The sequence below is a fragment of the Rhinichthys klamathensis genome, unplaced genomic scaffold, assembly GCF_029890125.1.
Source record: "Rhinichthys klamathensis goyatoka isolate OS25496 unplaced genomic scaffold, OSU_Roscu_1.1 h1tg000740l_1, whole genome shotgun sequence".
NCBI lineage: Eukaryota > Metazoa > Chordata > Actinopteri > Cypriniformes > Leuciscidae > Rhinichthys > Rhinichthys klamathensis.
In genome coordinates this window covers 394,611-411,667 of record NW_026607152.1, presented here as the reverse complement: position 1 = coordinate 411,667, position 17,057 = coordinate 394,611, and the positions used below count along the sequence as shown (strand labels likewise).

Genomic DNA, 17,057 nt, shown 5'->3' with positions numbered 1-17,057 from the left:
TCAGATTCAAATTGGTTGTAGTCCGCCCTGATTTCCCAAGTACATTATTAACCTGTTTCCAGAATCGTTGTGGGTTTTTGAAGTCATTCGTTAGACAATTTCTGAAATAGTTGGATTTGGAGTTTCTTGTTTGCATGGTACAAATGTTTCTTAATCGTTTATATTCTTCCCAGTCAACAGTGTATTTTGTACGTCGAAACTTATACCAAGCCCTATCCCTCTGTTTAAAGAGATTAATAAGGTCTCCATTTACCCACGGCAAGTGACTGCCTTTAACTTTAACAATAGTCCAAGGAGCATGTTTATTTATAACATTCAAGAGCTCAGTATATAGAAAATTCCATGCATCATCAATAAATGGAATTAGATTGAACCTATACCAGTTAATTTGTTGCAAATCATTAAGAAATTGGTCACTATTAAAGAATTTGGTTTGCCTTATCTTAATAAATTTGGGAGGGAGACGTGGCAACAAAATTTTCCAAATGCAATAGATCATGTGATGATCACTAAAGCAGTCTGGTAAAACCCCAGATTTAATTATTCGTTCAGGGTGAGAAACTAAGGCCCAATCCAAAAGAGATTTCGAGGTAGGAGTAAGTCTTGTGGGTTCAGTTATAAGTTGTGTCAAATTTAAGCTATTAATCATATTTCTTTCAGTAAGTGTAGATGAATGAAGCCAATTAATGTTAAAGTCACCCATAAGTATCAATTTTTTATTAGAAACTAGGGAAGATACAGTAGAAATAATATTTTTATTTGATTCCAATTTCAGAGAGGTAGGCGGTCTATAAATATTTCAAACAATTATTTGCTTATTTTCATGCAGAGTAATTTTGATGAACAGACCTTCAAAAAGTACTTTTAATCTCAATAGGAACCATAAGTTGAGAATTTAAATTAGATAATACATAAGTGGCTACTCCACCTCCCCTTGTACCTCTGTCCGATCTAAATAGTTTATAGCTGTCTATACTAATATCAGTGTCAGAGATATTGCTGGTAAGCCAAGTTTCGGATAATGTAATAATACTTGGATTATTATAGGCTAACCACGCTCGTAATTGATCAATTTTGGGGAGTAGACTTCTAATGTTCAGGTGTATAATGTAAAGACCTTTACCAATACTTATAGATAAATTAAAATACAGTGAAAACTAGTGACAATATGTAAGTACATATTGAAAAATAGAAACCGAGGGGGATGAGCACCATGGGAGTCAGCACACACACAACCACATATACATTCTACAAAAACAAATAACCAAACAAAAACATTAATAAATTTACTAAACGAAAAAAGAAAGAGAGAAAAAAAATTCCAAATCTCAGTCAACAAGTGATGCAATCCAGGAAATAGTAAATACAATAGTCAATCCAATTACCGAAGCACCACAATTTACGGTAAATAAAGATTCAGAAATTGAATACAGGATAAGAGAGTTACAAAGAACAAAATAAAAGAGAAGTGCAAAATCAGGACAGACCCGAACTATGGAGACTTCATCAAAACATCCCGAATAAGCACCTCCGATTCGTCTGGAGAGTAGCAGAGGTGGACTTCTTCACCGATGTGGATCCTGAGGGTAGCTGGATACTGTCACGGTTGGTGTATGCAGAGGAAGAAGGAGGCTGAGTCAAAAAGATCCAATTCCAACATTTACTAATTAACTCCAAAATCAAACTGGTACAGGCGGGCAGAGAACACAAACACCAGGTAACACTTACAAGAACCGACCAAGACAGACTGAACACAAGCAAACTAAATACAAGTCCAAACAGAGCCGGATTAACGCAAAGGCAAACTAGGCACGTGCCTAGGGCCCGATTGGCGGGATGGGGCCCAGACAGAGGGACAAAAATAAAAAAATAAAAAAATGTACAAATGTCCTATCTACAATTTATTTCAATATTTATTAATTAACTAAAAATAGTGACGATGTTTATCTTAACCATAGACTGTTACATTACCTCAGATTAACGCCAGCCCATGACTGTATACATATAGAGGCGCCAATTGTCACTCATCTGCAGTTAAACCACTTAATGTTTCCGTTTCAAAGCGGGTGCCGGCTTCTGAAAGTGTGTGTAACGGACGCATCCATCAGGTGCTTGCGAAGCAAAAGCCTAAATAGGCACGCAAAGAAGCACAGCTCGTAATGCAGGTGTGTGAGTTGTCGTCATCTATTTTGGAGTGATTGCAATGTATTCTAAATATAAACTTGTACTGTAGATCAGCGTCATTTCTGGAAAAATCATTCACCGCTTTATTACGAGTTTAAAAGAGCGCGAGCGTCATTAACGTGCCCAGCACTAACGCTTTGAATTTGCGCGTACAATGAATAACATCGCGTCGGGAGCTGACTAAAAACGCTACAAAAGTAAAAAAAGCCAACACACTACAACATTTTAAATGTTTAAAATAAAGGATCTCGGGTCTATCTTCTAAATTCTGCTGATGATTAGATTATAGCCTACCCTGACATCATCTACTTAGTTACGCCAATAATATCGCCAATAATATCAGTTTAGAATTTTTTTTCTAATCAGTAGCGACCGTGTCTTTCTCTTGAATTGTGTATAGCATAAGCTAACAATGCAATGCATAATATCATATTACTTATATTAATAATATGACAATATCTACAGTCAATATTGATTAAATGGGAGGGAAAAACCCTGCCAATACCGCAGCTATGAAAAAAATGATAAAAGCACTTAGGCTATGTTCATCTCCTGAAGTGGTATTCTGGAACTGTGAATAAATTGAATAAAACAGCAAAATAACAATAACATCTTCATTAAACAAAAAAGAGATTAAAGTTTGATTAATATGTAGGCCTACATACAGTAGCCTACTGGTAAAAAGTCTGGACCAATTACTATTTTGAATGTTTTTGAAAGAAGTTTCTTATTATGCTCTACAAGCCTGCATTTATTTGAATAAAAAAAAAAAAATTCTTCAAGGATGTGTTAAATATATAAAAAGTGATAGTGAAGACTTTTTTCAAACAAGTTTTTAATAATCAAAAAATCCTGAAAAAAAGTATCACAGGTTATAAAATAAATATTAAGCACCATTGCTAACATTTGATAATAAATCAGAATATTATAAAGTTTTCTGAAGGATCACGTGACACTAAATTCAGCTTTGCATCACAGAAATATATTTTAAAGTATAGTAAAATAGGAAAACCATTATTTTAAATTGTAATAATATTTCACTATATATTTTTCTGTATTTTTGATCAAATAAATCCAGGCTTGATGAGCATAAGAGACTTCTTTCAAAAACATTAAAAATGGTAATGTGTCCAATCTTATGTACTGTGTAAGTAAAAATATACAACATCTAAAATTAAATGTTGTATAAATTAAAAGGTTAGGAATCATATTTGTTTCAAGAGTTTTTTATTGGGGGTGGGGGGCCTCCAACATGAATATTGCCTAGGGCCTCCAAATGTCTAGAACCGGCCCTGAGTCCAAATGAACACTAACGAGGTGAAGACAGGTGACACAGATGATGATGATGAGGGACAGGTGGATAATGAGGGAGTGAGTTCAGGTGTGGAGACAAGGAGGATTCTGGGTAGTGTAGTGCAGACGACGAAGACAGAATGGTGCAGACGATGACTGTGACAGATACAACAACGCGTAGCGGATCCCCATCTCGCGTAGTTTCTTTTTAACCGGGTCAAACAGGCGGCGTTTCTGCGTCAAGCCATGGCTGAAGTCTGGATAAACAAAGAGTCTAGAGCCTAGATACCTCAGCTCCTTTTTCTCCCGAGCAAGGCTAAGAATCTTAAGTTTGTCTCGAAAATGGATAAACTTTACCAGAATGGTTCTTGAACCTGGTTTGGAATTCGGTTTGGAAGAGGCTCCAGGAATGCGATGAGCGCGTTCGATCACCGGTGGAGTGGGAAAGCTGGCTTCGCCGAAGAGAAGAGTGAGTAGACGTTCAATAAAGCCGATTGTATCAGTACCTTCAGCTTGCTCAGGAACGTGAATAAAGCGAAGATTTAGGGCTCTGCTCCGATTTTCGGCGTCCTCGGCTTTCTGCAGCAGTAATGCATTTTGCTTCTCCAGCGTCTCAACGCGTTGCTCTAGATCAGTTATGCTGTCCTGGTTTGAACTGACTCTAAATTCGAGCTCTCCTACTTGATCCCCGAGGGATTTAAGGGAAGACTGCAATGCATTTGCAGCTATTTGCAGGTTGTCAAGTTTCGGGTCAAAATATGTGAACATCTCTTGCTTAAAGGGGTCATATAATGCCATTTTTGTACAAGCTAATATGATTCTTTAGGGTCTAAATTAAAAGTTTGTAATATACTTTAATTAAAAATTATCATTAGTATTGTCAGAAAACACTTATTTTACCTGGTAAAAAACAGCTCTGTTTTCAGCACGCCGTTTCAGTGTATATGACTTTAAATGATCATGAGCTTTGCTGACTCCGCCTCTCTGTTCTATGCGTACACCAGAGCCGGCTCTGGCGTACACCGTTTGTAACACAATAACCATAACACGTTGTTCAGTATAAACGTGGGATTATGCATTATATTGAGAACGTCATACATAGAAAACATGCCGTAATGTACCCTGAGTGTAAACCTTAGACGCATTCATTGTGAAGCGTGCAGCTAGCGATTTACAAGGATTAATATAAATATTAATATAAAGTTTAATAAAACGTTACACTCACTTCAGTTCTTCTGGAGCAGCTGCAGGAACACGAATAGATGGTACCGATCCTTTCAGGAGCAGCTTCTTAGCAAAACCAGCTTTATACCTCCTCGTTTATAAAGCAGTCTGGTGTGTGAAATGATTCGCGCAAACATGAGAGCATTGACGTTGCTCGTGGGGAATATTCCCTTCGAAAACAAACTCAGCCACTGCGTCTTCGGCGGTTCGGATTTAGGAACATTAAAATGACTGCTGTGTTCGTTATTACACCCAAGAACAGAACACCACAATCGCTTAGACGCCATTCTGCTCATAGACAGCGCTCCAGCATATCAACAATGACCGCGCCGGTCCGCGCAGACTATGATTGACAGCTAGCTCACGAGCGAGGGCGGGTCTGTGTTGAAACCCTTCTGTCAATCAACAATCGTGGGAGGGGCGTCCGTTTTATTGACGTCACAAAAACGAACGGCTCAATTTGAGGCAGGGGAAAACATATAAGGAGATTAAAACAAAACCACTGGATGGATTTTTATCATTATATGATGGCTGTGTACAGGCACTGCCAACACACATTTCAGTACAATCAACTTGTAAAAGTGCATGTACCATTATATGACCCCTTTAAGTTGTTGGAGAGCTTTCAGAATAAATATATTGGTCGCGTTTTGTTCCATGGCGGATCACAGGTGAGATAATCAAATGAACAAACAGTGTCCGTCTAATAGGTCTCAAAGAAGAGGTTTTATACCACTAGTAACTCTAGTAACTCTCAGAGCTTAACGTAGAGTAGATATACATGAAGATTAATTAATTAGCGCATTTAGCAGACTGAGATTTGAAGAACTTCATTCAAGCACTGCTGCTGTATCGGCCATCTTGGAAGTGATTTTTTACTTCTGCCTATGAAAAATCAGGCCAGGAATGATTTATTAACAAATCCCTCTGAAAATATCTTCAGAATACTGCTAATTGTATAACTGGAAAGTTTGGTGTACATAGGTGCTACATAGGCTGAGATGTTTGTACTGGAGAATGACAAAAAACTCATTTTGAGAAAAAGGCATTTAAAGATTTAAGTAGGGAATTTAATACATTTCTATCGGAAAACATTGCTCAAAAACAGAATAAATGCTCAGGCCCTTAGTAATAATAATATCTAATATTTCAAGCTCATGAAAACTGATTATTTAAAAACATGGCAGGCATATAAGGCCTACAACTGCAGTAACTCAATGAATTAACATTGGCAGAGTACACCACGTGATGCGTCTGAGCGAATCATGTTTAGCAGAAACCAGCAGTAGCCAATGAGATTTCGTCATTAGCTTTAAATCACCCTTTGGACATTCACGATTGGTTACTGATAGAAAGGAAATGCCCATATTTAGGTTACATAGCGTTGTGCAGGAGACTCGGGGCTTTACAACGATACCGGTCATGACAGACTTCAGTAAACAGACGAAACGCGGCATGACGCGTTGGAATGCTAACTTCTTGGTAAATTCGGGAGAAACTTACTGCCGCAAGTAAACAAAATGTAATAAAATAAACATCTTAAAGTATATTTTCAACGTTTTCTTTATAGCAGCTTGAAAGAACACATATTGAAGGAGTAAACTAGCCCAAAATCTCAAAACTGATCACTGCATGAAAAATCGATGTTTTTGCCTGCCGTGTCTCGCCTTAATATCTGCTAACACTTTATTTTGTTGGTCCCCAAACAGACATTCTACTGACTATAAGTAACTTGGCAACTACAAGTCAACTTATTCTCCTAACCCGATCCCTAACACCTAACCATAACCTACCAGCCTACTGACAGTCTACTACAGTCTACTAATACTCTAATGACAGTTACTTGACATGTAGTTGAAAAGTTACTTATAGTTAGTAGAATGTCTAAAGTGGACTATCGAAATAAAGTGTAACCTACCCTAAAATAACAGCGATTTGAATCTATTGAGTACTCCTGCCCTGAGAGCAGCGCTAGGGCGGGAGATGTATCAGTTTGACCGTTGAAATGTTGAGGAGATTTGAATGAGTTCTGTTGTCGCATATCAATTTCACACACAGCGAGGTAGCATAGGAAAAGCATGTTTTACACCAGTTACCCCTTAAGCAGCTTTGCTGCGTTCGACTGATGAAACAGTCGAATCAAAATGCATACAATCCGATATTTAGACGATGATTATTAGTTCTGTGCATTTTAATGTTCGCTGATTATCTTAATAAATGTTAGAGGATGATGAATTTTAACAAAATATATAGTAAAATAATTTACCTTGCAATAAATGCGTTCTCCCACGATACGAACATTTGTTTGTCTTGTATTCCGAGTCTGGCTAATATCCCTCTGCACGTTCAAACGTCCTGACCCAGCCTTTGCTTTAGTTTCATTGGTTGAAGCTGTAAACCAATCATTTTCCTTTCTGCCCTCAGAACATGTTTGAGTAAGTAAAACTCCCATCTGCATCAAGCAGAGGCACCTCCTCAAATGAGGGTAACCTATGTTATTTCCCAACAGATTATAGGATCTCTATAAAAACCTCAAAGTCCTTCTATTAGCTGAAATGTCAGCGCTGACACATTTTACATAATATGATAATATCTATTCAATGAGTAAATGGAGTCACTGGTTGCACTGCTGCAAATGGTAATAGCCATCATGACTTTCTCTAAAGCTAATGAAACTGTCTGTACTCTGCAAGGAGAGCCTGTACACCCTGAACTATGGAAAGATGGGGACATCATAGTTGGAGGGGTTTTCTCTTTCCATAGCAGCTGGGAGGTTATGCAACTGACATATTCTGTCACACCACCTCCACTAAAATGCATCAGGTAATTAAAACCCGAGAAACAGTACGTTATAAGATATTGCAAATACTAATGCTATGCTACATGATTGATTAATAGTTTTTTTATTTTTGTTTGCTTTGTTTTTTTTTTAACAAGTCTTAATTTGAGAGACTTCCAGTATGCACAGTCCATGCTCTTCGCAATAGAGGAAATTAATAACAGTTCCACTTTGCTACCTGGGGTCTCATTAGGCTACAAGATCTACGACACATGTGGCTCAGTGGCAGTTGGGGTTCGAGTATCTATGGCCCTTGCAAATGGGCATGAGAAAACGTCTGTTGAAGGGCCCTGCACAAAGAAGGCTGAAGTGCAAGCCATTATAGGAGACACAACGTCTTCAGCATGCATGGCAATATCAAAGGGTATTGGACCATTCAAGCTTCCATTGGTATGTTTTTATACTTCACATTTTACAGTTTATCAAAATATAGTGTTTTAAAATGTTATAAAAATCAATTGCAATCTATGTTTTAACCAAATAATAGATCGCAATGAATGTAAATATACTGGATGTGTTATGACAAAATGTATTGTTTCTCTTAGATCAGTCACTATGCAACCTGTGAGTGTCTCAGTGACAAAAAAAAATATCCCTCATTTCTTCGAACTATTGCCAGTGACCACTACCAAAGCAGGGCACTGGCAGAACTGGTTAAACACTTTGGATGGACCTGGGTGGGAGCCATAAGAACAGATGATGATTATGGTAATAATGGGATGGCCACTTTCACGAAGGTGGCAGAAGAAATGGGTATCTGTTTGGAATATTCTCTCCCTTTTTTCAGAACCTATCCTGAAGATAAAGTAATGAGGATAATTGAGCAGATTAAAAGCTCTACTTCGCGAGTTCTTGTGGGGTTTCTTGCTCACTGGGACTTGGAAGTTCTGCTGCATAAATTTGTTGAATACAATATTACTGGTTACCAGTGGGTAGGCACTGAAGCCTGGATCTCTGATCCAGTCATTGCCAGTATGGATAATCATCATGTTCTACAAGGAGCAATTGGTCTGGCTATACCCAAAACACAAGTGACAGGTCTGCAAGAATTCATTCTAGATATAAAACCACTGAAGTCATCAGGAGGTGCTATTTTTACTGAGTTCTGGGAAGCCCTGTTTCAGTGTAAATACTCAACTAAGAACAAATCAGTGTCCACTACTGCATGTACAGGCAAGGAAGAACTGTCACAAGTGCAAAACTTATTCACAGACATGTCACTTATGCCCATCTTCAGCAACGTGTATAAAGGAGTATATGCTGTGGCTCATACACTTCATGACCTTCTGGGCTGCAAGGAAAAAAAATGTGCCTCAAAAAAACAGCCTGATCCTTTAACAGTGGGTTAACTATTTTACTACTACTACAATATAAAGTGCATTATTCTCTAAGGTTGTACACGTGTACAGAGCATATTCAACATTTCATAATATGCACTATATGTACATAACAAATATTATTGTGTTGAGTTTAAACATATTTATTGTTTGTGGTGTCAAACACTTTAGTCAATGACTGCTTTAAATATTGAATATTTTGTCTATTATTATTATTATTCAGTTTCTGGAGCACCTGAGAAGGGTGCATTTCAAAACTAAAGATGACGAAGAGGTTTACTTCGATGAAAACGGTGATCCAGTGGCAAAATATGAGATAATAAATTGGCAACCAAGTAGAAAACAACACTATGAATTTGTTACTGTTGGACTATATGATGCTTCTTTTCTGGGGATAAATCGTTTAGCTGTCAATATGGCAACAATTATATGGGCAAATAATTCCACAAAGGTGAGGAAAAAGCGGTAGACTTACAGAAAATTAAGAAAAAATATGGTTTGAATTTTAATTTCTATAAGTAACTGGAAATTGCAAAACAAATAAATAAATAGACAAACAAACTCTGTCACAGGTACCAGTGTCTGTGTGCAGTGAGAGCTGTCCCCCTGGCACTAGGAAGGCTGTGAAGAAAGGAAAACCTATATGTTGTTATGACTGCATACCATGCACAGAGGGAGAGATCAGTAACACTACAGGTAAAATTAAATCACTATTTCCATAAAGAAAGAAAACAAGACACATAAATCATTGATTTTTCTGTTATTAATAATCACATCCAATAACAGATTCTGTAACATGTCTGCGGTGCCATCAAGACTTCTGGTCAAATCTGCAAAACAATGGATGTGTTAAAAAGGAAACAGAATTTTTGTCATATGAGGAGATCATGGGAATTTTACTCACAACTATTTCAGTTGTTGGTGTATTTATAACAATGATAATTGCAGTCATATTTTTCAGACATAAAAATACCCCAATAGTGAAAGCCAACAACTCAGAATTGAGCTTCTTGCTACTGATTTCATTGATGTTGTGTTTTCTCTGTTCACTTACTTTCATTGGTCGGCCCACTGAGTGGTCCTGTATGTTGCGTCACACAGCATTTGGCATCACTTTTGTCCTCTGTATCTCCTGTGTTCTGGGGAAAACAATTGTGGTATTAATGGCCTTCAGGGCTACACTTCCAGGAAGTAATGTCATGAAATGGTTTGGCCCTCCTCAACAGAGACTCAGTGTTTTTGCCTTTACTCTTATACAAGTGCTTATTTGTGTCCTTTGGTTAACAATATCACCCCCTTTTCCTTTTAAAAATCTTAAGTACTTCAAAGAAAAGATCATTCTAGAGTGTAACGTGGGATCAGTTGTAGGTTTCTGGGCAGCGCTGGGTTATATTGGACTTCTTGCTATTCTTTGTTTCTTTTTGGCTTTTCTGGCTCGGAAACTCCCTGATAACTTTAATGAAGCCAAATTCATTACATTTAGTATGCTCATATTCTGTGCTGTTTGGATTGCTTTTATACCAGCTTATGTTAGTTCTCCTGGAAAATTCACTGTAGCAGTGGAGATATTTGCCATTTTAGCCTCCACATATGGAATGTTATTTTGCATATTCATTCCTAAATGCTATATCATTTTATTGAAACCAGACAAGAACTCTAAAAAACATTTGATGAGTAAAGTACCCTCAAGAGCTCTGTGAGAGTAATATATTTAAAGAAAATATATTTGAGAATTATGTGAATGAAATAATACACACTCTTACTTTTACCAACCTATATTAAGTTATGCTGATTATTATCACGATGATGGCATGTTTTTTTACTGAACAGCTTTATAGTTTATGTTGGTACATAATAAAACTAATAACATCTCTGTTTTGGTAACTGTTCTATCCAAAACCTTTATACACACATAAACTGAAAATTCAGCCATTTTTTTGAAGGTCTTAGCATGTTATTGTGGCATGTGGAGTGGAGGGAAATGAGAATCACAATTTAAACTAATCTGACTACGCCCTTCCTGGTAGGGCGCCAGGGAATTACTCCCATGAAGGACACACTGGTAAGTATTACCAATTGAAGGCAAAGAAAAGATTAAGCGAGACGTGAGTATCAGTACAAAAATACACATTATTATAAAAACACAATCAATTAAGACTCGTTATCATGGATTATCATCGTTATTAAGACTCTCTCTCCAAAGGACACAGCACAATAGAGATTGTAAAAATACCTCTCCAGGGCCAGGCTTAGCGAGAAAAAGGCAGGCAGGCTGCAACTCAGGAAGTAGTTCAAACCCAACTAAATTCACACCAAATCAGCCAACCTGCAAACACACAATAAGGAAGTTGTGTCAGCACACACAGCACACTGTGAAGCACATCACCGAATGAAAGCAGCTAGCCTCCCCTGTTCCACACAGAGTCCTCACTGGCTTCTGGAGAGGAAGGAAAAGAGACACACATTAACCAAAGACTACAAAAGACAACTACACTGAATAATACAAAAAAGAAAACCAACATAACGTTAACAGACACTGTGTGGTGGGAGTTTATAGCACTCATGACTCTTGACGACACTGCATACAGCAAGAGCAGATATCCTATTTGACCAGAAAGTGGATGAGGCGAAAAGCATAAACACTTTACAATAAAATATAATACATTGCAAAAAAAAAGAAAATTATAAATTGGGAATACGATAAAGCTGCAAAAATAGATCAAAACAAAAATTATAATATAATATATATATACAAAAACGAGAATAACAACGAAATAACACTCTTAGCAAAAGGAAACTGAAGCACAGAAACAGAGCAAAGCACAAACAAAAAGAAACAAAACTATAATTGTAAACAATCAAAAACGAAACTGATCAGCAGCCCCACAGATTCAATGCTCGTGAGCTAGAGCCATAGAGGCCTGCAAAGCAGCAAGCAAACAGCACAGATAACAAAAAAAAACAACAACAAAAGAACAGCACGTAAACAAAACAAAAACAAAGAAATGCCCATAAGTAACAAAAACAAATAAATGAACGCAAGCAAAACAAAAATAAAGTGCCCGTAAGCAAAACAACAGCGGCATTACATGTGGCATCTTTGGCTAGGAATAGGGCTTAACGATCTCGATGTTCCATTCACTCTTTACCTTTAACAAAAAGATCTAAGGGTTAAACTAAATTGATCAAATCCCAAATGTAAAGAAAAGGGAGATGTGTACTGTTGAATTACAAATTTATAAAATGTTAAATATAGGTTCCAATACAATCATATATAAACTGAGATAGTAGACTACATTGAATTTTGCATTTAAGGTTATGATGATGATATCAACTGTTAAGCAGAGTTTCCAGCACGAGATTCCTGCCAGTCCTCTCCTCTCTATTGTAAGTTAAATCAGATTACTGAGACTCTCACACTTTGTCTTTAATGGCTCTTGGAGCCCCTGGCCCAGTCGTTGAATAGTTAGGTTGATTGGATTAGCATCTATGCATTTGAATGACACTGTTACGCTGATGAGATCAGGGCTGGGGAAATTCCGTTAACGGGCCGACTCCTGTACTTCATTTGCATGCTTTGTTCAGAGTGTCTCCACCTCTATGTAAATCCCTCCCCCTTGAAAGGTGTAAAACTCCACTGTGCTGAGCTATTAGTTTAGACTTGGACGACAATAAAAAAATAACTTCTGCTTGAAAGATATCCCAACGTCTCCTGGTCTCTGCTTCAATGAAGGAAATGTTTACAACAGTTTTGGTGCTGTGACCCAGATAGAGCTCCTCACCTGAATCCAGATTGAAACTTCAAGCTCAACAAAGATCTGACTGCATTCCAGACTGAATCTTTCTGTACAACCAAGGGTTGGTGAGTGCCACTCTATCCAAAAGAACATTTAAGACAAGTACATATTTGTTATCCTCTGCGCCCTCAGAGAAGAGTTAACAGACAGCTGTAGGGTTTGGTTAACTAAAGTTTTCTTTTAGAGATGAAAGTTATCATCTGTTCAGGCAGGGAAGATTAGCATTATGTGTTAATATTGGTTATCCTCTGTTTCGGCAGGGGAGAATTGGTTATCCTCTGTTCAGGCAGGGAAGATTAGCATCACATGCTAATATATTGTTTTTCTCTCTTTCGGCAGAGAAGAATATTGTTACCCTCTGTTTCGGAAGGGAAGATTAGTGTAAAGTGCTAGTAATTTGTGTTATCGTTTGCTCTCCCAAGGAAGTTTAACAATAGTTGATCTGTGTTAACAAGTGTACCCTCTGCTGATCAGAGAAGTTTTAGTGTTTTTGATTGCGTGGTAACAAAGAAACTCACAAAATGTTTAGAATAAATGCTAGACTGATCCCCACAACTGAAAAAGGTGGTCTTGCGACTCCTTTGTGGTCAGATAGCGAATTCAAATCACTGTTAGGTGTACAAATTAACCTAATAGTCACTGAGAAAGTTAGACAAGAACTAACTCTGAAATATGAGATTCATCCAGACAAGGCTTGGTCGGTAGATGAGTGTAAAAAGGTACTAGGAGCAAGTATTCACAAGAATAATGTGAACGGCATTATCTGCTGCCACAGAGAATTTGGTTTAGCACTAGCTACACAACAGTCTCACCGTAACTCAGAGCTAGAGAAACAGAACAAAGAGCTGCGTGCTAAAGTATCATCTTTGACTAAGAAATTAAACCGCAACAAAGCTGCAGAAAAAAACTGACGTCGAAGAAGTTAGTCAGCCTGATAACAATTATCCTAACTTACAAGCTTTTTTTTAAACAGATGTAGCCATCCAATCAGTAACTGATGAGCCTGTAGACTCAGTAAAGGTATGTGGCGTTAGGAGAAGATCTCAGGGAATTGAAGGAACTGAAAGTGTTCCTCCCAACTCTTCTGTTGTCCAAATACAAACTGTTGCCAAAGCGCTAGGACCTAAAGATATAGAGAGACTATCCCAGAGCTTACCCCTCAGCAAGCACAAATTTTTCTGAATTTAGAAGAGCATTGACCAGCAAAATGCGTCTCTATAACATGTCGTTAGCAGAAGTCACACAATTTGTGATGTCACAACTTCTAACTGAATCTGAATTTAACAGTTTTGTGTCTGCTGTTACTTCTGAACTACAACATGCCAGTAAAGGTGATTTGAGAGAAGGTGTTTTGAAAATTCTAAAGAATATCATGGGACCCAAAATAGACTGGTCCAGAATCACTAACTGTGTGCAAAGGGGAAAAAAAAATACTGTAAGTGAATACACTGAAAGGGTTTGTCAGTCAGCCGTAACTTACTGTGGAATAGTTGATGATCCTGAAAGTGTGCTAGATGACAAGGGACCCCTAGTCCGCAGCTGGTCAGATGGCCGTGTTGCTGAGTACAGAAGATCCTTGCCATTCTTGATCTAACTTGGTCTAACAGAACTCTCAGAAGTAACCTAGACAGGTTAGCTACATGTGAAAGAGATGCTGATGTTAAGGCCAAAGTGAGAGTAGCAGCAGCTACGTTTTGAATCAAGACAATAGATGGCCTAAAAGAGAAGGCAAATGGAACTACTATGGAACATTAGGACACTGGGAGAAAGAGTGTAGGAAGAAGTTGCAAGATAGTAGAAGAAATACTATGCATAATTCTGCTCCTTCTCAGCCCGCCTACAACCCTGAAATCGTTCCGCCAGTGTCCACTGAAACTTTAGCGCAGCTTGCTCAGGCTCTTCTAAGAGCACAACAAGAACAGGAAAAAAACTAATAGTTGGGGCTGTGAGTAGCTACCTTTCCGCTGTAATCCATCACAATGACAAAATAATTTTTGTGAAAGGTAGCAAGAGAAAGGGATTGACTTTTTGCTTGATACAGGTTGTGCTGGAACAAGTTTGTTGTAAAATATTTCATATTTTGTTTAATTTGATAACAGATTTATTTGTTAATGTCTGTAATTATTTAATGTTATTCATGGCTTTAAATCTCCTGCTCACTTTATTTATGGTTTAGAGCACCACCTAGTGGCAAGTTTGACATTTCTTTAATTCTGCGAATTCCGGTATTCACGTGAATCAGGAAGAAGTGAGTGCTCCATGTGGGCAGCGGTAACGATGGCTCTCGTTAATCGTCACATATCTCTGTAATCTTAAACCTTGCAACAGCATCGCTTGTAAGTATTTATTGATTTGCATGGATGTTTATAATACTTGCTTATAAATGTGAACTGTTACAGTTAAAGAGAGTTATTAATGATTTTCCATTAGGCTATTGCATTAGCCATATTGTGCTTATATTCATTATTTACGTTACAAAATGTCACGTTTAATTGTAACCATCACAGTATTTTATCTTAATGTGGATGTTGCAATTGTTGTTAATTCCTGTACATTATTATTATTATTGAATTATGTTTATTTGTTTTATTTGTAGTTTCACTCCATACCCAAGACCATTAAACCTGTGGGCAAACAAACATACTGTCTTCAGAGTCGTGTGAGGGAAGAGAGTTTATCTGACTGTCAATATACTAAAATTATGTTGAGGACAGTACACGGGTGCAGAAATTACCGTAATTCCTACAAAATTGGCTAATAAGTATAAAATTGACACTGCTAACTAAATGTAGACGTAGCAGACCTGTAATAATTATTTATTTGTCATTATTTTATATATATATATATTTTTTTTTTAATTATTATTATTATTATTTATTTTATTTTTTTTGGTAAGAGGGAAAAAAATGTGAAAATAAACAGTTTATAAAAAAAAGACGGTCCCACTTTATATTAAGTGGCCCTAATACCTGTGAACTTACATGGTTACTAGATATGTACTTAGTATGTAACTACATTGTAAATAAACATTGGTACATAGTATTTACAACTGTAATATTTGTGTAACTACACATATGTAACAACCCCCGGAAAGGTATGTGTAAGTACAAATGTGTAACAGGACATTGGTAACAACACTTTTTCCACTACAGTAAGTACACATGTGTAACAGGCATTATGTAACTACATTTTGTAACAACAATATGTATTCACACAAGTTGTTCCACTTCCACACGCAGTCTTCCATACTGTAGTTACCAGTTAAGAACACACTGAAACCATGATGATTCCTATGTGTATACCATGTATTTACTATATGACCAGCAGGACTTATGTTGAATTACAGCTAAAGTTTTCCCTTGTGGTACCAGTGTACTTACATGGTAACTCCTCAGGAACTCTGCACTTGATACAATGTGTTAAACTGTCATAACTTACATGTATTATGCAAAACCCAAACCTCTGTGCAACTGTACTAACAGTGTACTTACATGGTAACTCTTCAGGAACTGTCCACTTAATATAAAGTGTAAAATGGTCATAACTTACTGTGTATTATGCAAAACCCAAACCTCTGTGCAACTGTACTAACAGTGTACTTACATGGTAACTCCTCAGGAACTGTCCAAAGTGTAAAATGGTCATAACTTACTGTGTAATATGCAAAACCCAAACCTCTGTGCAACTGTACTAACAGTGTACTTACATGGTAACTCCTCAGGAACTGTCCACTTAATATAAAGTGTAAAATGGTCATAACTTATTGTGTATTATGCAAAACCCAAACCTCTGTGCAACTGTACTAACAGTGTACTTACATGGTAACTCCTCAGGAACTGTCCACTTAATATAAAGTGTAAAATGGTCATAACTTACTGTGTATTATGCAAAACCCAAACCTCTGTACAACACTGTATTAACAGTGTAACTTACTTACATGGTAACTCCTCAGGAACTGTCCACTTAATATAAAGTGTAAAACGGTCATAGCAGAGACCATCTCAGCAAACCCAAACCTCTCATAGTTTTATTAACAATAGCATTAAAATATATTTTGAGCCACTAATCCTAACGTTACTCATACCCCTAAACCTACCCATAACCATTCCTTAAAACTACACACTAAAAACTCCTGGGTCAAAAATAACACATAATGGGTTATTTTTGACCCAACTCCTGGGTTAAAAAGGGACCAACTAATTTCTGGGTTATTTCAACCCAGAAAATTGGGTTATTCTTTTTGACCCAACTTCTGGGTTAAATACCTGACCCAAAATTTTGGGTTAAAAAAACCCAACACTGTAGTTAATATAACCCAACTTCTGGGTCAAAAGAACAACCCCAATATCTAAATTACTCAATAGCCGCTTACTCAATGTGGTA

General features: G+C 37.2%; 1 protein-coding gene across 1 annotated transcript; it reads left to right on the top strand.

Annotated features, from left to right (window-relative positions):
- The first annotated feature begins 7,288 nt into the window (after positions 1-7,288).
- LOC130077437 (extracellular calcium-sensing receptor) lies at positions 7,289-10,605 on the top strand. The gene is made up of 6 exons (XM_056242674.1): positions 7,289-7,524; positions 7,639-7,930; positions 8,086-8,880; positions 9,101-9,328; positions 9,450-9,573; positions 9,664-10,605. Exons 1-6 carry the CDS (start codon positions 7,310-7,312, stop codon positions 10,575-10,577), a joined length of 2,568 nt encoding a protein of 855 aa, XP_056098649.1. The 5' UTR covers positions 7,289-7,309; the 3' UTR covers positions 10,578-10,605.
- Positions 10,606-17,057: the final 6,452 nt, after the last annotated feature.

Excerpts from the sequence above, each read along its gene's own strand:
- LOC130077437 (XM_056242674.1), top strand. The coding sequence starts at position 7,310 with ATGGAGTCACTGGTTGCACTGCTGCAAATGGTAATAGCCATCATGACT. Across the intron at positions 7,525-7,638 it reads CCTCCACTAAAATGCATCAG|TCTTAATTTGAGAGACTTCC; the intron begins GTAATTAAAACC and ends TTTTTTAACAAG. Across the intron at positions 7,931-8,085 it reads GACCATTCAAGCTTCCATTG|ATCAGTCACTATGCAACCTG; the intron begins GTATGTTTTTAT and ends TGTTTCTCTTAG.